This window comes from Neoarius graeffei, chromosome 21 (assembly GCF_027579695.1).
Source record: "Neoarius graeffei isolate fNeoGra1 chromosome 21, fNeoGra1.pri, whole genome shotgun sequence".
In the NCBI taxonomy this organism is placed as follows: domain Eukaryota; kingdom Metazoa; phylum Chordata; class Actinopteri; order Siluriformes; family Ariidae; genus Neoarius; species Neoarius graeffei.
Window position 1 is genome coordinate 23928554 of NC_083589.1, and position 25974 is coordinate 23954527.

At 41.4% G+C, this 25974-nt stretch overlaps 1 protein-coding gene across 1 annotated transcript in view; it reads right to left on the reverse strand.

The window, feature by feature from the left end:
- snap91b (synaptosome associated protein 91b) overlaps positions 1-24995 on the reverse strand; it is a 93406-nt gene extending 68411 nt beyond the window's left edge. Inside the window, exon 1 of the mRNA XM_060902853.1 lies at positions 24268-24995. Coding sequence (XP_060758836.1) covers positions 24268-24397 — 130 coding nt within the window. The 5' untranslated portion in view covers positions 24398-24995. The remainder of the gene's footprint in view (positions 1-24267) is intronic.
- Between the last annotated feature and the right edge of the window lie 979 nt (positions 24996-25974).

The following is a 25974-nucleotide window of genomic DNA, read 5'->3' on the forward strand; positions in this document are numbered from 1 at the left end:
CTTTCAAGCACCACTGTAAAAATGTTTTTGCAATATTTGAGAGTTTTATGAAATTCATGCGTTTCCATTTCTCGATTTTTAGTTTGCATTTCAAATTGCACTTTAAGCAGGTTCATGGAAACATGTTAACAGCTAATGTGAAATATTTTTTAGCAGATATATGATTTCATAACAGGGCGGCACGGTGGTGTAGTGGTTAGCGCTGTCGCCTCACAGCAAGAAGGTCCGGGTTTGAGCCCCGTGGCCGGCGAGGGCCTTTCTGTGCGGAGTTTGCATGTTCTCCCCGTGTCCGCGTGGGCTTCCTCCGGGTGCTCCGGTTTCCCCCACAGTCCAAAGACATGCAGGTTAGGTTAACTGGTGACTCTAAATTGACCGTAGGTGTGAATGTGAGTGTGAATGGTTGTCTGTGTCTATGTGTCAGCCCTGTGATGACCTGGTGACTTGTCCAGGTTGTACCCCGCCTTTCGCCCGTAGTCAGCTGGGATAGGCTCCAGCTTGCCTGCGACCCTGTAGAAAAGGATAAAGCGGCTAGAGATAATGAGATGATTTCATAACATACTATGAACCGACGCCTCATCCAATATCTGATATCTGATACAACAAGATTGAACACCCTCAAACAGCACTGTCCATCCCTAAATGAGAGATCATTATTAAGGATTTTGCAGGCTTGCAATGCTGAAATAGTACAAGAAATCAACAGAGAAATTGAGGTTAGCTTACAAATTATGCTACGGTGACTTTCAGTTGAAATTGGTTTACGTCCTAAAAATAATCTGTTAAAACTAAAGTCAATTTCTGGTATTAACTGGTAGTTTTAAGCATGTTATAATACTGTGAACAACAACAACAACAATGTATGGAGGAAAATCAGGTGATTACATTGACAGCATGAACATGAGCCCCTCTGGAGCATGCCTCCACACTCGTTTAAAGAGAGATAAGCCTTTTGGCAGCATTTATTCTACCATGATGAAAAGGGCAATTAAAACATGTTGGTTGTGTTTTGACATTTTTGATAGATCCAATCCAATCTGCACTAACCAGCCATTTTATTAGGTACACCTATCAACCTGCTGTTTTATGCCATTCTCTAATCAGCCGATCCCTTGACAGCAGCACGATGCATCAAATCATGCAGATACAAATCAAGAGCTTCAGTTCATGTTCACTTCAAACATCAGAATGGGAAAAAATTGTGATCTCAAAGTGTGACTTTCTTTCACTGTGGCATGGGTGTTGGTTTGAGCCAGATGGATTGGTTTGAGTATTTCACAAACTGCTGATCTCCTGGGGTTTTCACACACAACAGTCTCTAGAGTTTACACAGAATGGTGCGAAAAACAAAAAACATCGAGTGAGTGAGTGACAGTTCTGTGGGTGGAAACAAACGCCTTGTTGACGAGAGAGGTCAGAGGAAAATGGACAGATTGGTTCGAGCTGCCAGGAAGGATATAGTAACTCATATAATCACTCTTTACAACCGTGGTGAGCAGAAAAGCATATCAGCATGCAGCAGCAGAACAACACATTGGGTTTCACTCCTGCAGCCAAGAACAGGAATCTTAGAATCAAGAACAAGTTCCTGTGAAAGTGGCCATGAGTGTATTTATTGTTACAATAAGTAACAACTTGCACATTTGATCTAGGTAGTGAGAGTAGATCTGATGCTATCTACCTAAAGCTCTCCTCATTCTGTCATGTTAACTCCCATGATTGGACTGAATACCACATGGAGTTGTGTTGATCCTAACTGTTACATAGCGACAGCCCTGTTTATGAACAAAAGGATCTGTTTACACCAGTGCTTTTTAAAATTACACTCTTTTTGTAGCTAGGTTGCCGATCGAGAGCAGCCAGCTAGTGTTTAAACTCTCTCTCTTAGTCAATCAGGTGTACAGCTATCAACACAACTTTGTCTTCAAGTTGGACGTGAGACATACTCTTTGGACATTTGTTGCTAGAACTGTTCAATTAGACCTATCTCGCTTGGCAATTGGTCAGACATAGTCAATAAAGTGTTGGGACACTTTGTGGGGTTATGATTTTTATTTTTATTTTGTTAGAATAATGTCATCTTCTTCTAGTTTTCTGTGATTATATGATCCGTAACAATCTTATCTTGTAATGTTCCATCACTGACAAGTTGTTTTTAATTTGTGCTCTCTGATTCTCACGTACTCTGCATACCACAGAACCGGTATGGACTCGCCTAACCTATTCTGATATGCAATTGTAAACACTTTGCTCGAGAAGAGTCCTATATCCACTCACCGGCCATTTTAATAGGAACTTATTCTTGATTCTAAGATTCCTGTTTTTGGCTGCAGGAGTGGAACCCAATGTGTTCTTCTCCTGTTGCATGCTGAGATGCTTTTCTGCTCACCACGGTTGTAAAGAGTTGCTATGATTTACTCTCTCCTACCTAGGAGCTCAAACCAATCTGGCCATTTTCCTCTGACCTCTCTTATCAACAAGACGTTTGTTTCCACCCACAAAACTGTCACTCACTCAATGTTTTTTTGTTTTTCGCACCATTCTGTGTAAACTCTAGAGAATGTTGTGTGTGAAAACCCCAGGAGATCAGCAGTTTCTGAAATACTCAAACCAGTCCATCTGGCTCAAACCAACACCCATGCCACAGTGAAAGAAAGTCACACTTTGAGATCAGTTTTTCCCATTCTGATGTTTGAAGTGAACATTAACTGAAGTTCTTGATTTGTATCTGTGTGATTTGATGCATTGTGCTGCTGTCGAGGGATTGGCTGATTAGAGAACTGCGTAAAACAGCAGGTGGATGGGTGTTCCTAATAGAGTGGCCAGTGAGTGTATACTCATGCTTTATCATTAAATTTCAGATTGAGCAAACCCTGACAAGTGTGTGTGTGTGTGTGTGTGTGTGTGTGTGTGTGTGTGTGTGTGTGTGTGTGTGTGTGTGTGTGTGTGTGTGTGTGTGTCCCGTTTCTCTTTTTCTCCATCTCTCGTAACCAGTAACCAACAGATAAAGGACGGACCAGGTGGAGATTGAACCCTAACCCTAATTCATAGTTTTTAAATAAATGACAGAGATTCATACAATTTTCACTGATTATTCATTTCAACCTAATTTTAAAAAAGTTTGTTTGTTTGCCAATTGCGTCATTTCATAGCTCAGGGCTATGTACTAGTTGCTGTGATCAATTATTTCACAAACATGCATGCCCTTTAAAGAGAGGGCATACTGAGTGTTTATAGTGTGCTATATTACAAGAATAAGAAACTGTATTAGAGAATACACTCTGTAGAAATGGCAGAACAGCTGGAAACACAGCTGCTGCCACTATTTTACTGTAATCTTACTGTAACCTTCAGAGAGCCTGTTTAATAATGTTTAATCAACAGTCACGAGTCATACTGAAGTTCATCAGCTGCCCACTTGGGTTTGAATTTAACCTGGTCTCATGAGAAATTCATAAGAATTTGACAGTAATGAATGAGTCATGAGTAATTAATACACTTAAATGTGATTATTTACTAGGGCTGTCAAAAGATTAATTTTCTTGATCGCAACTAATCTCAGAAATTTCATAGTTAATCGCGATTAATCTTGATTTACTTTGCATGTGTAAAATTGATATTTTGCAGTAAGACCGTTCGAATCTAAAGTTAAACCCACAATGCAAAGTATTTCTGACCATTGTGTCTTAAATTGGAATAAAATGAAGACAGAGACGAAAGCAGAATTTATCTTTTGGCCTTTTTTATTTCAAAAAGAGTGTAGAGAAAGGAAAATAAGTATTAAGAATGAATGACTGGCTACTTTGGAGAAATTGTAAATAAATGAACACAAGAAAAAAAATCAGAAAAAGTGCCATGTAGACCCACTTGTCTCTACTTCAGATTTGACTATGAACAATGTAATGTCAGGCCACTCTCTTCTTCAAAAATAAAATGTCACCATAAAAAAATAAATAACCATACAAAGCACTTCATAACTTAAAATTACTGTCAAACAAACTAATTCTGTCCAAAGTCGTAACAACTGTAATTGTCATTGGATTTTTTTTTTTTTCAGAACTGCCTGACTGTGAAGTTTACCCTCCTTTTTTTTGGGGGGGTGGACTGCCAAGGACAAGGCCCTACTTCTTTTCTTTGAGCCAATTACTAACACAGACCAATCTAGTGACGTTATCAGTGGACAGGGCTGCTCTCTTCTTTTGGATAATGTGACCAGAGAGTGAGAACAGTCTTTCACAAGGCACTGTTGTTGCAGGTGTGGCGAGATATTTCATTGCCAGAGGTGCCAAACTTGGATAAGCCACTGCGTGTCCAGACCACCATTTCAATGGACAGTCTTCTAAGGAGATGCTGGGCTCACCTTTGTACCGGTCCACAGTCATGTCAGATGCTGGGTCCACTTCTTCATCTGAATCTGATGCAACTAACAGAAAACCGTTGCTTATCCATCACAAAAGAGGACTAAACTGAAGACAACAGCGTGTCCTTCCATGCCAATGACTTGATGGAAACCACACGCTTCCGCTCGAGCTGCCTACGGATGCGTAGAAGGAACAAAAGACTAGCAAACTCGAAATAGCGCGTTTAACCGAAAATGAGTTTAATTAATACAACCAGAGGAGCTGCATGTGGATGGTAGAAGTGCAGAAAATGCTGGTAAACTCTGATCGCGATTAAAAAAAATATTCGCGATCACAATTTACATTAATCTAATCGCGATTAACGCGTTAATATTCCCAGCCCTATTATTTACACTTCAGTGTTTCATGCTAGGTGTTTTGTCAATATTCAGAACTTTGTGAGTTCTGAATTAGGAGTGGTACAGTGGTGTAGTGGTTAGTACTGTTGCCTCACAGCAAGAAGGTTCTGGGTTTGAGCCCAGTGGCTGACGGAGGCCTTTCTGTGTGGAGTTTGCATGTTCTCCCCGTGGCTGCGTGGGTTTCCTCCGGGTGCTCCGGTTTCCCCCACAGTCCAAAGACATGCGGTTTAACATGGAGCAGCCATGGCCTGAGGTTGGGCTGAAGCGCTCTTGAGCAAGGCACCAAACCCCCAACTGCTCCCTGGGTGCTGTAGCATAGTTGCCCACTACTCTGGGTATGTGTACATGGTCATTGCTCACTTGTGTGTGCATGTGTATGTTCACTGCTTCAGATGGGTTAACTGCAGAGGAGGAATTTCACTGTGTGCTTAAGTCTGTGCTTGAATCTACAGTGGTGCTTGAAAGTTTGTGAACCCTTTAGAATTTTCTATATTTCTGCATAAATATGACCTAAAACATCATCAGATTTTCACACAAGTCCTAAAAGTAGATAAAGAGAACTGAGTTAAACAAATGAGACAAAAATATTATACTTGGTCATTTATTTATTGAGGAAAATCATCCAATATTATATATCTGTGAGTGGCAAAAGTATGTGAACCTTTGCTTTCAGTATCTGGTGTGACCCCCTCGTGCAGCAATAACTGCAACTAAACGTTTCCGATAACTGTTGATCAGTCCTGCACACCGGCTTGGAGGAATTTTAGCCCATTCCTCCGTACAGAACAGCTTCAACTCTGGGATGTTGGTGGGTTTCCTCACATGAACTGCTTGCTTCAGGTCCTTCCACAACATTTCGATTGGATTAAGGTCAGGACTTTGACTTGGCCATTCCAAAACATTATTCTTTTTTAACCAGTCTTTGGTAAAACGACTTGTGTGCTTAGGGTCATTGTCTTGCCCAGATGCAGCAAAACAGGCCCAAACCATGATACTACCACCACCGTGTTTCACAGATGGGATAAGGTTCTTATACTGGAATGCAGTGTTTTCCTTTCTCCAAACATAATACTTCTCATTTAAACCAAAAAGTTCTATTTTGGTCTCATCCGTCTACAAAACATTTTTCCAATAGCTTTCTGGCTTGTCCACGTGATCTTTAGCAAACTGCAGACGAACAGCAATGTTCTTTTTGGAGAGCAGTGGCTTTCTCCTTGCAACCCTGCCATGCACACCATTGTTGTTCAAGTCAAGTTTATTTGTATCACGCTTTTAACAATAAACATTGTCGCAAAGCAGCTTTACAGAATTTGAACGTGAGCTAATTTTATCCCTAATCTATCCCCAATGAGTAAGCCTGTGGCGATGGTGGGAAGGAAAAACTCCCTCAGATTACATGAGGAAGAAATCTCGAGAGGAACCAGACTCAAAAGGGAACCCATCCTCATTTTGGCAACAACAGACAGCATGACCATAACATTAACAGTTTTAACATGAAGTCAGTTTTGTTGATGTTATAAACTCTTCATTGATGGAAACTTGAGTGCAAAACTGTTCATGACAACTGCAGTCCTAAAGTTAGCAAGTCAACTGTAGTCCTCAGCCATAAAAGCATTACTGTAAGTGTCCAGAGCATCCTCCAAGTGTGACTTTCAACTGTCCACATGGGGCCGTCCTCCACAGGAGCGATGCGATGAGACTCCAACCAGACACAGGGCACCAGGATGGATCAGGCAGGTCCGAGGAGCAGAAGAGTGTTCTCCTGATGGTGGACTCATGAACATTAACATTAGCCAATGTGAGAGAGGCCTTCAGTTGCTTAGAAGTTACCCTGGGGTCCTTTGTGACCTCGCTGACTATTACACGCCTTGCTCTTGGCGTGATCTTTGTTGGTCGACCAAATCTCCTTTGTTCATGCCATGACACACTTCCACAAACGTGTTGCGAAGATCAGACTTTGATAGAGCCCTGTTCTTTAAATAAAACAGGGTGCTCACTCACACCTGATTGTCATCCCACTGATTGAAAACACCTGACTCTAATTTGACCTTCAAATTAACTGCTAATCCTAGAGGTTCACATACTTTTGCCACTCACAGATATGTAATATTGGATCATTTTCCTCAATAAATAAATGACCAAGTATAATATTTTTGTCTCATTTGTTTAACTGGGTTCTCTTTATCTACTTTTAGGACTTGTGTGAAAATCTGATGATGTTTTAGGTCATATTTATGCAGAAACATAGAAAATTCTAAAGGGTTCACAAACTTTCAAGCACCACTGTATGTGTGATAAAGGCTTACAAATAAATAAATAAATAAAATGTTTGAGTCATAATGTTATTCATTAATAAGTAGAATGTGTAACTGTCTGCAAATTGCTGTGGTATAAGAGGAATAAAACACAGATTGTTTTCCTGTATCAGCACTTCTCAAAGTGTTTTATTCATGACTTAAAATGCATGCAGATATAAATTATTACATAGTGTTCCTCTGCAGCACCATCTGTGTATGTGTACTGTACCATATGAATACAGAAAGGTATGAGGTCAGTAAATGTATTACACCATACACCAAGGTACAGATTCACTCCAGAGCAAAGGTTATTAGCTCAAAGTTTGATTTATATAAAACAGAGCATTCCTGTACTTACTGCCAAGTAATCTGTAGCGTAAATACTGAGGTCTTGTAACATAATTTCAGCCAAAAAGGAGACCACATAAATTCATTTCTTGCACAAAGTGATCAATAATGAAGACATGGTAAAGCACAGAGTTCCCCTCTCTCTAAGCCTCTGTCATTTTAGCCCCAAAATGCAGAGCTTTAATAAACAGTGACCTGTGTCTGGACACTCATGAATGCTGCACTGCAAAAAATGCCCTCTAAAAAATAAGAAAAATATATAGTGTTTTCGGGGCGGCACGGTGGTGTAGTGGTTAGCGCTGTCGCCTCACAGCAAGAAGGTCCGGGTTCAAGCCCCGTGGCCGGCGAGGGCCTTTCCGTGCAGAGTTTGCATGTGCTCCCTGTGTCCGCGTGGGTTTCCTCCGGGTGCTCCGGTTTCCCCCACAGTCCAAAGACATGCAGGTTAGGTTAACTGGTGACTCTAAATTGACCGTAGGTGTGAATGGTTGTCTGTGTCTATGTGTCAGCCCTGTGATGACCTGGCGACTTGTCCAGGGTGTACCCCGCCTTTCGCCCATAGTCAGCTGGGATAGGCTCCAGCTTGCCTGCGACCCTGTAGAACAGGATAAAGCAGCTATAGATAATGAGATGAGACATATTAGCTTGATAAATCTATTACACACTTCACTCAGTTCAACAACTACTTGCTCCACTTTGTAGCTCAAACACACAGAAGTTGAGAATGACACAATTCAGAGCTCTGACTTCCCACTGCAGAGGCAAGTCGAATGCAGTGTGTGTGCGCGCGCGAATGTGTGGATATTACCATTTTTTTTTAAATCAGCATTTTATGGGTTGAATATGGTTCAAAACACCATCTAGTGGTTAAAATCATCCTGACACTTGCAAGACTGATACTGATGTAGGGTCGAGCATTTGGTACTTCTCTAGGTCATCAAATTTTTTATTTAAAAGAAAGAAAGAAAGAAAGAAAGAAAGAAAGAAAGAAAGAAAGAAAGAAAGAAAGAAAGAAAGGTAGTCCACCTCCCCAAACCCTGCCCTCAAGTGAGATTCTGTCAAACCACTCTCATTTTCAATTATTACATGCTGCCCCACCCCACCCCCATCCTCAGCCCCTCCCCGCCCCCTTCTCAGCCCCTTTCCATCTGCATCCCCCTCCTGAGCCCCTCCCTGTTCTCACTTAGCCCCTCCTCAGCCCCTCCCTGCTCTCTCATCGCCTCTCCCCATCCTCAGCCCCTCCCCATCCTCCTCCCCAGCCCCTCCCCAGCCCCCTCAACCCCTCCCTGCTCCTTCTCAGCCCCTCCCCATCCTCAGCCCTTCTTCAGTCCCTCCTCAACCTCTCCCCATCCCCATCCCCATCCTCAGCCCCTCCCCATCCCCCTCAGCCCCTCTCCATTTCCCTCCTCATCCACTCCCCATCCCCCTCCTCAGCCCCACCCTGCTCCCTCTCAGCCCCTCCCCAATCCTCCTCATCCCCTCCTTTTTAAAATGAATTTCCTATAGTCATCACACACACACACACAGTCTGTCAACAGCATCTGCCCAGATGGAGACTGTTCTGTTTATTTAAAGTGATGAAAATAAAAGTGTGTTATTAAGACAGAATGTCATTCACTCACCTCTGAAATTTTTAAATTATTAATGAAGTAAAATGCACTTTTATTTTATAACCACGTGATCTCTTCCACAATGAACAGATGTTCACTTCAATACGCAAGCCCTACAATCAGGCCATCACTATTTTACTCGCCTTCAACCCTTTAACCTTTAACACTTGCGCTGCGGGTTCTGTTTCCATGGAAACACAGTACTAGCACAACCAGCTATTACTGTAATGACCTCTGCCAAGAAAAGGCACTGGGACTGTGACCAACGAAACCATTTACAGCTGGGTCTAGCAGCAGCGCCTCATGACCATAGTCTTTAGACGACATTAATAACAACATTACCTTAAAGAAAATAAAATTGAGAGGCTATCATACTTGACTGTCGGCTATGTGCTACTACCTCATGAATTTTTAGAGTAACCCCATAACAGGCAGTTCAGAATCCACAACAAACAATCTAGCAGCTCATTTTGAGAGGATTTAGACCTTTATTCATTTATGTTTGAGGTAATGCCATTAATCACAGTTGCCAGGTTAAAAAAATTTCCATCCAAATTCAGGCATTGGAAAAGAGAAACACTTTTGTCTTCTTTTTCTCAGGCTCTGAATGGGAAACAAGGTCACTGTGGTGTGCATTTCATAATCCTCCTTTCCCCTTTGCAATATATTTACAGTAGAAATAGTCCTGTATAATCATGGATTTATTAGCTTTTATTCTGATTATTTGCTATAGAACAAGATCTTTGACCATAAAGAATGTTTAATAGAGGCTTTGCACCGTCACATGACCCCATAGCAACAGTAACTAGGGCACCATGACAGGCAGCACGCTTGTAGTGCTTCATTCAGCTGAGTTAGTTATTGATCAGTATGGGAAGGTTTTGCTGTGTTTTTAGATGTACAAATCGTTTTGAATGAGACAACGACATCAGAACAAGACAACAACATCAGATGCTCACTTCATTTCCACAAAGGTAAGAATAAAAAAATTTATTTCACAGCTGCAGCATGGTGCTCATTCTTATACAGTGAAGTGAACATGAGCCTCAACACAGCATCCTTCACCGAGACTTAAAGTGCCTTTACATTCAGGGATCCTTCGCAGCACATTGTGGGACATTCCACCGAATGGGTGCCATTTGCTTGTTGTACCACTCCCAAATTAAACTTAATTTGTTATATCTTTTCAACACTGATTATAATAACACACATATTTAACTATTCAAAATGTGTATTGGTCAACCTCAGGCTATGTTATTTATTTTTTTACAAGGTTTGGAAGTCAAAGATGGCTGCATACTCTTTATATGAGTAACAGGACTGAAAGTAACAGGACTGAGTTTTTAGCCTAGGATTAGCTAATACATGGAATTAAGCCACATGGCGTCATCGCTAATAGCATGACCACACTTAGCACATTCTAGTGATTTACCACAAATCTGTATTTTTAAAATAAACAAATATCATCTAAGAAATAATTTAAGTAACAGGACAGTATGTTGACATTGACCTTATCAGTCAAAGTTTAAAAAATCATCAAATATACAGAGAAGTAAATGAGAGAACTAACTTTTGGTCTTCCCATGGCCTTCAGAAGACACTTCCTGTTGAGCATGTGATTTATGGAATGTTCCAAATTTGTCAGATGGGGTAATATGTTTGGGTAACAGGACTGAGTGAAAACCCAGGGACACGACTAAAATGTGTATTTTAACTAAGATATTGTGGATTTCTTATGAAAAAAAATATTTAAACCATGGATAGGATATGGAGTCACACAACAGTGCAAAAGAAATACTGTTTCTGAAGGATTTTAATCATAATATTTCATAGTTAAGTATAAAGTTAGAGTGCGGGGACAGGTAACACATGCTATTTTTCAGTGTTTTAGGTAGTTTTTATTAATCCTTACAATTACATATCTTAAATTTGAAATCAGATCAATGTGCAGGACATTCTGCGTAATAAGGAAATGTATTTTAAAGTCCATTTTTATGTGCATTTATACATCTAATTTTCTAGGGACGGAAATGGGACCGATTCAGTGGAATGGCCCTTGTGCGCGCTTGGGACCCAGTGATTATGGGAAACACCTGATGGTGATTTGAGCACAATCAGCATGCTGTGTTCACAGAGGCTTTGCAAGTATTGTGTCAGGTATGTGCGGGTAGATGGGTCTAAGTGCAGGAAGAGTGTTTATTAGCAGGCGTGATTTTACAAAAACAAAACACAAATGAAACTGAAAATAGAGTCATAAACATGGCTAGAAACAAACGTGACAGTGCTAATGACAATACTTCACTAAGCCTCTGTATCCTTACAGCACGTGTTGATTGCGCTCAAATCAGTATCAGGTGTTTCCCATAATGACTGGGTCCCAAGCATGTGCACAACGCACTCTGAAGGATCCCTGAATGTAAATGCACTTTAAGTCTCGGTGAAGGTTAGCCCATGTTTACATTAGACCGTATCAGCGGATCATCAGATTAACGTTTTTAAAACGATTAGTGTGCACACAGCAACACCAATACACGATTTGCGTGCACACAGCAACGCCAATACACGGATATGCTCGGCTCCGCAGGCATCCTGCGCTCCAAATCACTCCGCCCTGAACAGCGAGTGCCCTCTGGAGGGTGCGCACTCCGGCCCTGCGCAGCTCACACAGCGCGCGAGTGAAGTGCACAAGCCACGATTCGGGACTGAGCCGCTGTGTGTGTGATCCCAGCGCATATCACTTACTACTTGCAAGTGGAAGGATGGCAAGCCTAAAGACAATCATAACTACACAATGGGCAGTATTTGCATCAGTATTTGCAGTATTTTCATACTTTTATACTCTTTAATGAAAGGTGATACAAGGCGGAAGTCCGCGCCGTTTTTCAGCAGTCGCGTCACATGACCAACGCCAGCGAATCAGGAAGGTGGATGTCACAGTGACATTGTCCAGTGAGACGCCAGCTAGAGCTCAGCACAGTGTATCCGCGTAATCTGAATGTTTACACAGCACCGGAGCTGACACGATCTGGATTGAATACGTGGACGCTGGCGGATTCCCGTTTCCCAACGTTTCCAGGCGGTTTAATGTAAACGGACAGTGCATCCGCGAAGAAAACGAGACAGATACGGTCTAATGTAAACGTAGTCTCTTCTGCTGAGCCGCTGTGTTACTCATGATCGCTTCACTGTATAAGAATGAGCATCGTGCTGCAGCTGTGAAATAATTTTTTAAAATTCTTACCTTTGTGGAAATGAAGTGAACATACCATAGGGTTTTTGACCTCTCCATTCGACACTGAGTCCCACTGAATGTTTTTTCCCATTTTTCCCTTCTACGTTAAGAAATCTCTCGAGTTTTTCCCCCGATGATGAATTACTTTTGGTAAATTAAAAAATCTGTCTTTGTTTCATTCAAAATGATTTGCACATCCAAAAACGCAGCAAAACCTTCCCGTACTGATCAATAACAACTAACTCAGCTGAATAAAGCACTACAAGCGTGCCCCCGTCATGGCAGCATAGTTACCGTTACTATGGGTTCACATGATGATGCAAAGCCTCTATTTATCCCAATTTGGCAGCCCTATCATTAACTGTCCTTTCTGCCCCTCCTCTTCCCCCAAGCATGGGGCAACATGATTCCTATCTCAATGGGCCTCTATTAGTGCAATGGATCCCCATTATCAATACCATTTTCATGACTGTTATCATGGCCACTGTGAATTTTATGGCAAAATAGACTAACAACTAAAAATAGGAAAAGACAAAAAATTATTGTCAGACATCGTATCCATTGAAGGCACCAGGTGTCACACTCTCAAAATTCGGTGAGACAGCATGTCAGCACCTACGCTCACTAACTAATGGAAGTCAAGTGAAGACATCAGATATGTCATGGAGGAAACATGTGAGTCCTGTATGGGACATTTTCAAATTTTATTGTGAAAGCAGTACAACCAAATGCATGGTATATTCAGGTAACAGCATCTGTGGTGTAAATATCTCATCTCATCTCATCTCATTATCTCTAGCCGCTTTATCCTGTTCTACAGGGTCGCAGGCAAGCTGGAGCCTATCCCAGCTGACTATGGGCGAAAGGCGGGGTACACCCTGGACAAGTCGCCAGGTCATCACAGGGCTGACACATAGACACAGACAACCATTCACACTCACATTCACACCTACGGTCAATTTAGGCTACATCCACATGACAACGGCAACGAGATGTTATTTAAAAATATATCGCGTCCAAATGGGCAACGATCAGTAAAATATCAGGTCCATATGGCAACGCAACGCTTGCTGAAAACGATGCAATACACATGCCACACCTCTAGGGGCGCTGTAAGACAGTTCCTTCGGAGACACCAGAACAATAGAAGAAATAAGGACGCATGCGCATAAACTATTATGCGCGAGACTTCATATTAGCCACAAAGTCAGGAAAATCTGTTCGTAAAATTACATTATAATGACCAAATACAATGAAAAGTATTTTTCCAGTCTCACCTGTGAAAGGTAATCCCATGTGATCTCGTTTGGACGGCAAACCTGTTGGTACAGTTAAACGGAGCTAATCTTTATTCTCCGCTTTGACCTATCCAATATGGCGGCGAGGATGACGTATGATTCTACGCGGAAGGCGGCGTCTTTAATGGTCCGGAATAAATTGAATACTACACGTTGATGGATTAATTTGTTGTTTCTCACCTGTGAAAGGTAATCCCATGTGATCTCGTTTGGACGGTAAACCTGTTGGTACAGTTAAAGGCAGCGCATGAATCTTTATTCTCCGCTTTGACCTATCCAATATGGCGGCGAGGATGACGTATGATTCTACGCGGAAGGCGGCGTCTTTAATGGTCCGGAATAAATTGAATGCTACATGTTGATGGATTAATTTGCTCCTCTATGCCCTTTTTGAGGAATGTATTGTAGGACTAAAACCAACATCTGAAGAGGCGAGATCGCTCCTTTTTTTCCCTATTTTTGCTAGCGGGATTGACTCTGCCCTAAGGGCAGAGTCTCTCTCTCTCTCTCTCTCTCTCTCTCTCTGCACCATTACACAATAAATATTCACAGTGAAAATATTTTGTAAGCGCGTTTCATGAACCAAGTTATAGGATTTGTTGACAACTCGCATCGCAATGAGAAGATCATTGGCACTACTGGTGTTAAGAATCAGACCATTTCATAAATGAATATTTTGCTGTAGAGCTGCAGTGTTTGTACAATTGCATGTTTTTGCTTCACTATTACTGTCACTATTCTGCTTCTTGCATTACTACTGTGAACTAACACTGAACATAATAATAATAATAATAATAATAATAATAATATCCAAGCTCGTGTTTCACTCTCACTAGTGCTCTGTAAGGCTTTTTCCTGGTGATATCCTGGTGATATTCGTTACACTTCTACCCGGCGTGAAGCACTCACAGTCATGTGGTTGTGACGTCATCGTAAACAAATCCGTTCTACTCATCCAGACGACTTCACAACGGCAACGTTGCCAGATCTTTCCACTCTGGAACCCGTTCTCAAAAAGATTGCGTTTTGGGCACCCAAAACGCCTGTGCCATGTGGATGCCAGGCCTAAACGATAAGCAATTGTATCGGAGTCACCTGAATCCGTTGCCGTGTGGACAGGGCCTTAGAGTCACCAGTTAACCTAACCTGCATGTCTTTGGACTGTGGGAGAAACCGGAGCACCCGGAGGAAACCCACGCGCACACAGGGAGAACATGCAAACTCCTGGTGTAAAAATCAAAGGGAAAAATTCCAAAGGGACAAAATGTCACAAATCATAAAAGTTCATCTTCAAAATTACCACTGACTGGAATACACATTATTCATGGAAAATATGTAGCGAGACAGAGCGTGAGCAAAAAACTTAACTGCAGTAATCCTTGACAATCTTTGTCCTCAACTAAAATGACAAACTAAAAGTGAAACTATGATTGAGTAAAATTAAATATAAATGAGTCCATAAACTGAAACTAATGAAACCGCTGATGAAACTAGCTAAAACTAAACTGAAATTCCGACTGAATACAAACATTTTATTAAAACAATCTAAGAAAATAATATATCTTGTTTCATTTCAGCAACATCAATACACCCAAAAAACATTTTCACAGTTTCCCAAGAACACAAAATGTTCTTAGTTGGGAAAATCTACTCATAGATATAAACACTTGGACGTAGATAGATAATCCTCTCTGTCCCAGTATTAGTGGCCTCATCTTTAGCTGTGTAAATAATGCATGTAAGCTTTGGCTGATTGATTTATAATTCAGCAGTTCTTATCCTGTAGGCTCCAGGGCTCAGTGGCCACTCACGCCGTGAAGACGCTACGATGCCTCCTTTCTCTGTTACAGAATCAGTCTGACCCACGTATTAAAGAGATTATCTGTGATTCTATTAAAAATCAACTTTGAATCTGGATATTACTGTGCTGCGAAGCATGAAGTTCTGGATCTAGTGTTCAGGTCATCTGTCTCAACAGATGTCCTACTACAAATAATATCAATACCATTACGCACAGAGATAACACTAAGGCCTTCACTGCTAATATTACTCAAATCTGATTACCATGATAGCACTAATTTGGTTTACGGGCAATTCTAGTGTTATGGATGTGACATCAAATGGACAAACCCTTGTGGGAGACTACACAAGCATCATAACATAAATAAAATGACTTGAATGAGCACAAAAAGTATCCGTTTGAAAAACATTTCTTGTCTTGGGAATTCATTATTAAGGAAAAACTCCAATTATGGATGTGACACTTGGGCATTTGAACTAGCACACGATATTTTTGATGTATAAACGCTGCAATTTTTTCTCTGTAATTCAACCAGAGAAGTTAAATACAGTATATAGACATGAGTACTTAATGTGTCCATGGTAAAGTTGACATTTGCATGGAGTCAGAGAATGGATACTTCATCCACAATAAGTTAAAACTGTCATTTTAAACCTGGGGTTTCCAATATTATTCACAAAACACCAAGGAACTGATATGATTGATGATGCTAACCAGTTAGCATGTTGCTTGTATAAAACTGCCCAGTCATCACAGTAGACAAAACATTCCACGCTGCAAAAAATGAAAATCTGTACAAGTCTAATTTACTTGAATTCAGCATTTTAATCTCATTAAACCTGTTTTTGAATGTATTTTCTTAGTAAGACTGAATATTGTAAAGATTATTTGACTTATTTCAAGAAAATTCATCTTGTAGCATCCTACCTAGATAATACAACTAATTCTGAGCAGCTTTTTTCTTAAAATTGGCCACATTGGTGACGGAGTTGTTTTAACGTTTAGACTGTAAGTAAATTTTTACTTGTTTCAAGAGAATACGACAAGCCATATTAACCTGTTTTAGGAATTGACCCCATCTCATTAAGATATTCAGGCTAATCAGCTTTGATTGCATACAAATTCAGAATAATTCCTTGCTGCCCCATAGCCTGCTATGCCTCTCATGCCAACTTGTGTTTTGCAGCATTTTGTTGATATAATAAAAATAAAAATGCAGATCTGAAGTTCTTGTCAAGTCTATTTTTCCCCTATATTCATCACACCTAAACAAGAAATTTATTCTAGATAAGAAAATAAGTATTCTAGCTAAGAAAAACAAACTTGTTTTGAGCCTTTAAATAAGCTGGAATCAAGCACATTTGCCTTGTTTTTAAGCCTATTAAATGCTTATTTTGAGCAATATTTGCTCAGATGAAATTGGTTTCTAAGCAATAATTACTGAAAATCAGAAGAAATGGCTTAGAATAAGAGAGAAAATCTTAACAAGTAAAATAAAAGCTAGCTTTTAATGCTTAATTTAAGATTTTTGGTATGCTTACTACTTGCATATTTTTTTCTTGTTTTAAGAAATCTTACCAAGTCCCATTATCTTGCTGCACTGGCAGATTATTTTGCTTAAAATAAGTGATTTCCCCCCTAAAACACTATATCTCATCTCATTATCTCTAGCCGCTTTATCCTTCTACAGGGTCGCAGGCAAGCTGGAGCCTATCCCAGCTGACTATGGGCGAAAGGCGGGGTACACCCTGGACAAGTCGCCAGGTCATCACAAGGCTGACACATAGACACAGACAACCATTCACACCTACGGTCAATTTAGAGTCACCAGTTAACCTAACCTGCATGTCTTTGGACTGTGGGGGAAACCGGAGCACCCGGAGGAAACCCACGCGGACACGGGGAGAACATGCAAACTCCGCACAGAAAGGCCCTCGCCGGCCCCGGGGCTCGAACCCAGGACCTTCTTGCTGTGAGGCGACAGCGCTAACCACTACACCACCGTGCCGCCCCGAAAACACTATATATTTTTCTTATTTTTTAGAGGGCATTTTTTGCAGTGCAGCATTCATGAGTGTCCAGACACAATATTTACCAAAGTCTATGCCTGTTCAGAGACTATCCCACATGGTCAACCCCATATAAACCATCACAATAAGGGCATGGGATTGTGCCCTTTCTCTAACACATCTCATTTCTTCCCATTCACGGGTACTGACAGATTATTAGGACTGCACAATGAGTATAAAATGCCACCCAGCAATTCTGTAACCACATACCATATTGCCATTGTGATATACAACGTTCAAGCAACAAGTTATGGTTCATAGTAAGAGTCGATCCAACTGAATTTATATAATTTGAGGTGTAACATTACTATTTTGAGTGATCTTTGGATGAAGTATTTTTTATTTCAGATATGCGAGATGTGCAATATCTTTGAGGGCCATTTTCAGTGCTTAATTAAAGACAAATTATCAGACATCATAAGCTTCTGTTTCTGTTTAAATGCAACATATGTCCGCCCTGTATACACTCACTGGCCACTTTAATAGGAACTTGTTCTTAATTCTAAGATTCCTGTTCTTGGTTGCAGGAGTGGAACCCAATGTGGTCTTCTGCTGTTGCATGCTGAGATGCTTTTCTGCTCACCACGGTTGTAAAGAGTGATTATATGAGTTACTATATCCTTCCTGGCAGCTCAAACCAATCTGGCCATTTTCCTCTGACCTCTCTTATGAGCAAGGCGTTTGCTTCCATCCACAGAACTGTCGCTCGCTCAATGGTTTTTGTTTTTCGCACCATTCTGTGTAAACTCTAGAGACTGTTGTGTGTGAAAACCCCAGGAGATCAGCAGTTTCTGAAATATTCAAACCAGTCCATCTGGCTCAAACCAACACCCATGCCACAGTGAAAGTCACACTTTGAGATCACAGTTGTTTCCATTCTGATGTTTGAAGTGAACATTAACTGAAGCTCTGGATTTGTATCTGCATGATTTTATGCAGGGCGGCACGGTGGTGTAGTGGTTAGCGCTGTCGCCTCACAGCAAGAAGGTCCGGGTTTGAGCCCTGTGGCCGACGAGGGCCTTTCTGTGCGGAGTTTGCATATTCTCCCCGTGTCTGCGTGGGTTTCCTCCGGGTGCTCCGGTTTCCCCCACAGTCCAAAGACATGCAGGTTAGGTTAACTGGTGACTCTAAATTGACCGTAGGTGTGAATGTGAGTGTGAATGGTTGTCTGTGTCTATGTGTCAGCCCTGTGATGACCTGGCGACTTGTCCAGGGTGTACCCCGCCTTTCACCCGTAGTCAGCTGGGATAGGCTCCAGCTTGCCTGCGACCCTGTAGAAGGATAAAGCGGCTAGAGATAATGAGATGAGCTGAGATGATTTTTTGCATCATGCTGCTGTCAAGGGATTGCCTGATTAAAGAACTGCATCAAACAGCAGGTGGATGGGTGTTCCTAATAAAGTGAACAGTGAGTGTAATACTAACTCGCTGGTAACCATTGATGTGACATGGTTAAAGATTAACATGTATTCATTTGTAAGATTATGTACTGTATGTGAATGCTGTGATTTGTCCAAAAAAACCTCAAAAAGGAACCCTTATAATATATAGAACAACTTATAGAACAACTCAGATTGGTCACAGCACACAAAACATTACAGAGCTCATTTACATATTGCCTCTCACCATGAAATTCTCTCTAATTATTGTTTAGGAATTGTTTGCTTAAGCTTCTAAATATAACCGGCTAACTTGTAGTGTAATATGTGATTTTATCCTCTTAGGGCTTGTTCTTTACAGTTACAACAGTTTGTTGTGAGGCAATGCTTGGTGCGTTAATTCTTATCAGACACACTTTCTTCACTACATAAAGTTTATTCTATCCACATTCACTGGATATGAAAAATTGCATGCTCTGATTGGCTACTCTACGACTAGGCTATCAGCTTATATACTGTGAGTAGAGAAAAACAAAATGGCGGATCGTGTTGCTGAACCAACTGAGGACGAAATAAAAACTCTCCTCGAAAACAAAACCCCAAAAAATACAAAAAAGCAACAAAATCTGGAATAAAAGTATCTTTTTTTATTTTTCAAGAATTATTATTATAGCATTTTCACAAATTGCTCCTGTCATGGGGCGGCACGGTGGTGTAGTGGTTAGCGCTGTCGCCTCATAGCAAGAAGGTCCTGGGTTCGAGTCCCCGGGCCGGCGAGGGCCTTTCTGTGCGGAGTTTGCATGTTCTCCCCGTGTCCGCGTGGGTTTCCTCCGGGTGCTCCGGTTTCCCCCACAGTCCAAAGACATGCAGGTTAGGTTAACTGGTGACTCTAAATTGAGCGTAGGTGTGAATGTGAGTGTGAATGGTTGTCTGTGTCTATGTGTCAGCCCTGTGATGACCTGGCGACTTGTCCAGGGTGTACCCCGCCTTTCGCCCGTAGTCAGCTGGGATAGGCTCCAGCTTGCCTGCGACCCTGTAGAAGGATAAAGCGGCTAGAGATAATGTGATGTGTGTGTGATGTGCTCCTGTCATTTCGCCGGTTTGTTTACATTCTAAGCGGAAATGATTTTTTCGGACATTTGGTATAAAGTTTTTATTTTTCGAATTTGCAAAAAATAAAAATAAAAATGCTCTGTTTCTCAAAATCCAGTGACTGTGGATAGAATAAAACAGTTATTCCACTTAATCTCGTTGTACGTGGCTTATAGCCAACTCAGGGCTACGCACCTCGCCGGCTTTCAGCTCATATATGACTCAATTTTGTGGAATAATTGTTAAATATTTTGTGATCAAATTCTTCATAAATGAGCCTGACTGCACAGAAGAATGTCCAGAATCTGAAATCCATGATCCATGTGATGCAATTTATTTATGTATAATGCAATAATATGCTCTAGCAGATAGAGAATACTCACATCGACTGTCCTTATATTTGTGGTTAATTAGAAGAAGAAGAAACCTTTGTCACATGCACACTTCAAGCACAGTGAAATTCATCCTCTGCATTTAACCCATCTGAAGCAGTGAACACACGCACACTCAGAGCAGTGGGCAGCCACACTAGAGCGCCCGGGGAGCAGTCAAAGGTTCAGTACCTTGCTCAAGGGCACCTCAGCCCAAGGCTGCCCCACGTTAACCTAACTGCCTGTCTTTGGACCATGGGGGAAACCAGAGCACCCGGAGGAAACCCACACAGACACGGGGAGAACATGCGAACTCCATACAGAAAGGCCTTCACCGGCCGCTGGGTTTGAACCCGGAACCTTCTTGCTGTGAGGCGACCGTGCTAACCACTACACTACCGTGCCGCCCAAAGCTTTGACTCCTTCGAGCCGGATCAGTAATTGTAATATAAATATAGCTAATATTAACTATTTATGATTAACTTTCAAAATGATGTGGAAGACTGAAAACTTTCATTTCCTACAGTACGTAGTGCTTCCTGATTGCTTTCTGAGACTGGAATAAATAGTGTAACACTAAACAATATAGATTTTGAAATGTACTGCATATGGTCTGTCCTATCTGTTGGTCATTGGTTATGAGAGTCTGGAGGAGAGAAACCACACACACACACACACACACAGTTGTCAGGTTTTGCTCAATCTGAAGTTTAATGATAAAGCATGAGTATACACTCACTGGCCACTTTATTAGGAACACCCATCCACCTGCTGTTTTATGCAGTTCTCTAATCAGCCAATCCCTTGACAGCAGCACAATGCATCAAATCATGCAGATACAGATCAAAAGCTTCAGGTAATGTTCACTTCAAACATCAGAATCAGAAAAATTGTGATCTCTAAGTGTGACTTGGACCATAGTGCCAGATGAGCTGGTTGGAGTTTTTCCACACACAACAGTCTCTAGAGTTTAAACAGAATGGTGCAAAAAACAACAAACACTGAGTGAGCGACAGTTCTGTGGGTGGAAACAAATGCCTTGTTGATAAAAAAGGTCAGAGAAAAATGACCAGATTGGTTCGAGCTCACTCTTTACAACCGTGGTGAGCAGAAAAGCATCTCAGCATGCAACAGCAGAAGAACACATTGGGTTCCACTCCTGCAGCCAAGAACAGGAATCTTACAATCAAGAACAAGTTCCTATTACAGTGGCCGGTGAGTCTATGTTTCCAAATAACCCAGAAGACAAATGTTTAAAAACATATTTGAGTACTATATAAGTTTTAAAAAATGGTTCCTAAATGAGTTTTACATAGTTTTATCAAGAGTCTTACATAGTTTTATCATTCCAGTTCCTTAACCCTGGGGAACACTTTGTTCACTCAAAAAAGCAGACCAAAGAACTTAAGGGTTCAAGATTTAAACTGAGTCTGAGAAATAGCAAGTTTTTCAAATTAATAGGAATTTATATGATATAGGCAATAATATACACACTTAGGGCAGAAAATGGGTGAACCTAGAATACATAAGGTTCTTTGACAATCCTATAACTGAGTGTTTCTCAAACTGAGCTCAAAAACTGTAACTATCAAAGAATCATGCAAGAACCCTTAAATGTTTATTTTTTCTAGGATGGTACTAGGCAGCCAATTTTTGCAGACCAGTAACACCAGTTGATTAAATGAGACACATTGGCTAATCGTGTGTACTTTAAAGCCACTGGTATATAAAGGAAAATCTTTTGCATATTTACAAATGACACTATGATTTCTACATAATATTCCAATATGACAGATATTGAAAATTTTAAAAGGATAATACTGCATAAATTGTCGGCTAGAATATATTGGTCAGTTACAGTACCAGTCAAAAGTTTGTACACCCTTTCTCATTCATGTACAGGATTTTCTGTATTTTCTACTGAAATACTGAAGACATCAAAACTATGAAATAACGTATGGAACATATATAGAATTATGTGGTAAACAAAAAAGTCTTTAAAAAACTAAATATGTTTCATATTTTAGATTCATCAAAGTATCCAGTGTTTACCTTGATGATGCTTTGCGCACACTATTGGCATTCCCTTAACCAGCTTCATGAGGTAGTCACCTTGAATGCTTTTCAGTTAACAGCTGTCTCATCAAAAGTTAATTAGTGGATGGGTTTCTTGCCTTCTTAATGTGTTTGAGATCAAACAGTAAATAGTAAATAATAAAAATACAGTAAATATCCCTATTCCACAACTGTAGTAATCCAAGAACCACTCAACTAAGTAAAGAGAAACGACATCCATCATTACTTTAAAATATTAAGTGACTTTAATTAATTAAAATAAAGAAAACCCATTGAATTAAAAGGTGTGTCCAAACTTTTGATTGGTATTGTACATTAGCTGATAAAATGAAGAACAGTGAAGCACTAGTTCCCAAAGTGGGTCCATGAAGCACATTATTTTCTTCATTTTGTTAAAATGGAGGAAATCACACCCACCAACAATAATGGCTATTTATTACTGAGTTCTTTTAATTATTAGCCTGCTTAGCTAGTCACTTTTCACAACTGAATAGGTTTGATCTAAATCTTAATAACTGATAAACAAGTGTGTGTGTGTGTGTGTGTGTGTGTGTGTGTGTGTGTGTGTGTGTGTGTGTGTGTGTAAATAACATGTTCTGTTATTGGAACATTCAGGAATTGAAAAAGGTCTCGGGCTCCAATATGTAGCCAAAATATTATTGTATGTATTTAAATGTATAATAATGAGCCTAATTGGATTATATTCATCTAATAAATCTGTTCTGAAGTGGTCTGTGAATTTATTTTAACACTTAAAGTCCCTGGCTCAACTAAAGTATTTAAATTTAAATACATTATACAGCCAAAAGTATGTGGACTCTTGAGTACTGAACATCCCACTCCAAAAGCATGGGAATTAATATTGAGTTGTTGCCCATTCGCTGCTCTAAACGCCTCCACTGTTCTGGGAAGGCCTCCCACTAGATTTTGCAGTATAGCTATTTTGGAATTTGTGATCATTCAGGCACAGGAGCACAAGAGCATGGACAATGATGTTGTGTGAGGCGGTCTGTTGCACAGCCATCATTCCAAATCATCCCAAAGGTGTTGAGTTCAGGACTGTGCAGAACACTCAAGTTTTTCTATTCCAGCCTTCGCAAATCATGTCTTCATGGGGGACACTGTCATGCTGGAACAGGTCTTAGTTCCAGTGAAGCGAAATTGAAATGTTACAGCATACAAAAACATCCAATACAATTGTGTGTTTCTAACTTTATGGCAACAGTTTGGAGAAGAACCACATATGGGTGCGATGGCCAGGTCTCCACATACTTCTGACCATATAGTGCATTTTACATTATACGAACACATTGTGTGACAAAACCTTCAGAGACACTTCATCAAAGGCTAATGATGTCAGTGAACGTTTTAGAAGAATAATTTGTGTAGGCCACCATATAGCAGGTAGTGGTGGCTTAGAGGTGAAAGCTCTGGGTTACTGATCAGAAGGTTGGGGGTTCAGCACTGCCAAGCTGCATCTGTTGGGCTCATGAGCAAGGCTCTTTACCCTATCTGCTCCAGGGGTGACATATAATGGCTAACCCTGAGTTCTGACCCTTACTTCCTAACAAGCTGGTGTATGCAAAGAAAAGAATTTCACCGTACTGTAATGTAGCCTACAGTATTTTTGACAAGGCTCTCTTCTTTCATCGGCTACTTGATTAACCAAACATCATGTACCCTGTTTGTGGCTATTCGTAGGCCTTTTTTCCACCCACCCACCTACTCACCCACCAACACACACACACACACACACACAGCCGCCCCCTGTGTTTGAGAGTGTGTAGAGGACACAATATCTCAATGGCATCTCCGTGGTGCTGAAACGGACAGCTCCAAACGCTCAGCTTGCACAGTAAAACGCTCTGGTGCGTGTATTCTGCCTATTATTCTGGTCCATACTGGTAATGCGTTAACAGAGCTACTGAAAATGTCCACTTACAGTCCAAGTGCTTCTTCTTGGGCGCCATCACCTCGTGTGTGGTTGCTTTACACACAGCCCGAGCCACGTCCGAGCCGGTGAGCTGATACTGCGCGGCGGCGATGCGATCCGTCAGCGTCTGGCCCGACATGTTTAATTTTTTTTAACCTCACCAATCCGTTTTGCACTAAAGAATGAACCGGCGGAGCAAGAACATAGGCTGTGGGCCGCCAAAAAAAATCCTGAATCCAAACCAAGCAGCCTGTATAACCTAATGGTGCACAAACACCAAGAATAGCCTCGATATGCGGTTCTTCTTCAGACCCTATAAAGAGCACAGCGCTTCATAGGTGCGCGTCTTGACATGAGGGATTTGGCGCACGGTTGCGCTCTTTGGTGTTACGTAACGCGAGAGGTTACGTCGGTGACGTAGGCTATCCCGGATTTTCCGGATGTCTCGAGAAATTAAAAATTAAAAACAAATTCTAGGGTTTGTTGCAGGAAGACTGCGCGTCGACGAGCTTGGAGAATGAAGAAATGCAACCCGAAACGGCCAAAAATAAAATTGCTCCTTTTTCAGGATGTCGCGCGCGGTGTCCTCTGGGCTCTCTGCGTCCTTTCCTTCACCAAAGCAAGGCTGTTATCTGTAGGAGCCTACAGCTGGGGATGACTGGAGACTGATGCCTCCTAGAATTAGTGTTCTGGTATAGGTAACGGTACCGGTTCTATTCCCTATACCCTGAGTAACAGAGAGGGTGTGTGTGTGTCCTGTCCTACTCCTTTATCAGCGGTAGGCTGACACGGTCACGTGACCATCAGCAACCTTAAAGGGAGTGAAATGGGTTTGAGCAGAAAGAAGGCAGGCTTTAAGGGTTAAAATGGTAGGCGACAAACACAAACACTGCATAATACAGTGCTAACTGAATGTTATGCCAAAGTGGAAAATGGAATAAACTCTGAGCTTATTGGAGTCTGCTATTAATAACAGCCTGGGTTTATTTTGTGACAATACAAATACAGCTACAAGTCTGATGTGACAGTCTAGTACAGGGCTTTTCAAAGTGTGGGGCGCGCCTCCCCTAGGGGGCGCCAGAGTTCTTCAGGGGGGCGCAACGTGAGGAAAAATAAACCAGAATAAGTTACTATTGTGGACATTTAGCGAACTTCAGCTAGCCTTTGCCAGAGACAAAATGGATCGATTTTTAGTACCTAAAGCTACAGTGAGTGAGGAGACAGAGTCTGGGCCAAGCAAAAAAAAGAAGGAAGTATGACCACGATTATTTAAAGTTTGGATTTTCATGGAGGCGGCACGGTGGTGTAGTGGTTAGCGCTGTCGCCTCACAGCAAGAAGGTCCTGGGTTCGAACCCCGGGTCCGGCGAGGGCCTTTCTGTGTGGAGTTTGCATGTTCTCCCCGTGTCCGCGTGGGTTTCCTCCGGGTGCTCCGGTTTCCCCCACAGTCCAAAGACATGCAGGTTAGGTTAACTGGTGACTCTAAATTGACAGTAGGTGTGAATGTGAGTGTGAATGGTTGTCTGTGTCTATGTGTCAGCCCTGTGATGACCTGGCGACTTGTCCAGGGTGTACCCCGCCTTTCGCCCACAGTCAGCTGGGATAGGCTCCAGCTTGCCTGCGACCCTGTAGAAGGATGAAGCGGCTAGAGATAATGAGATGAGATGAGATTTTCATGGACTGGATCTGAAGATGCTCCACTGCCACAGTGTGTTGTC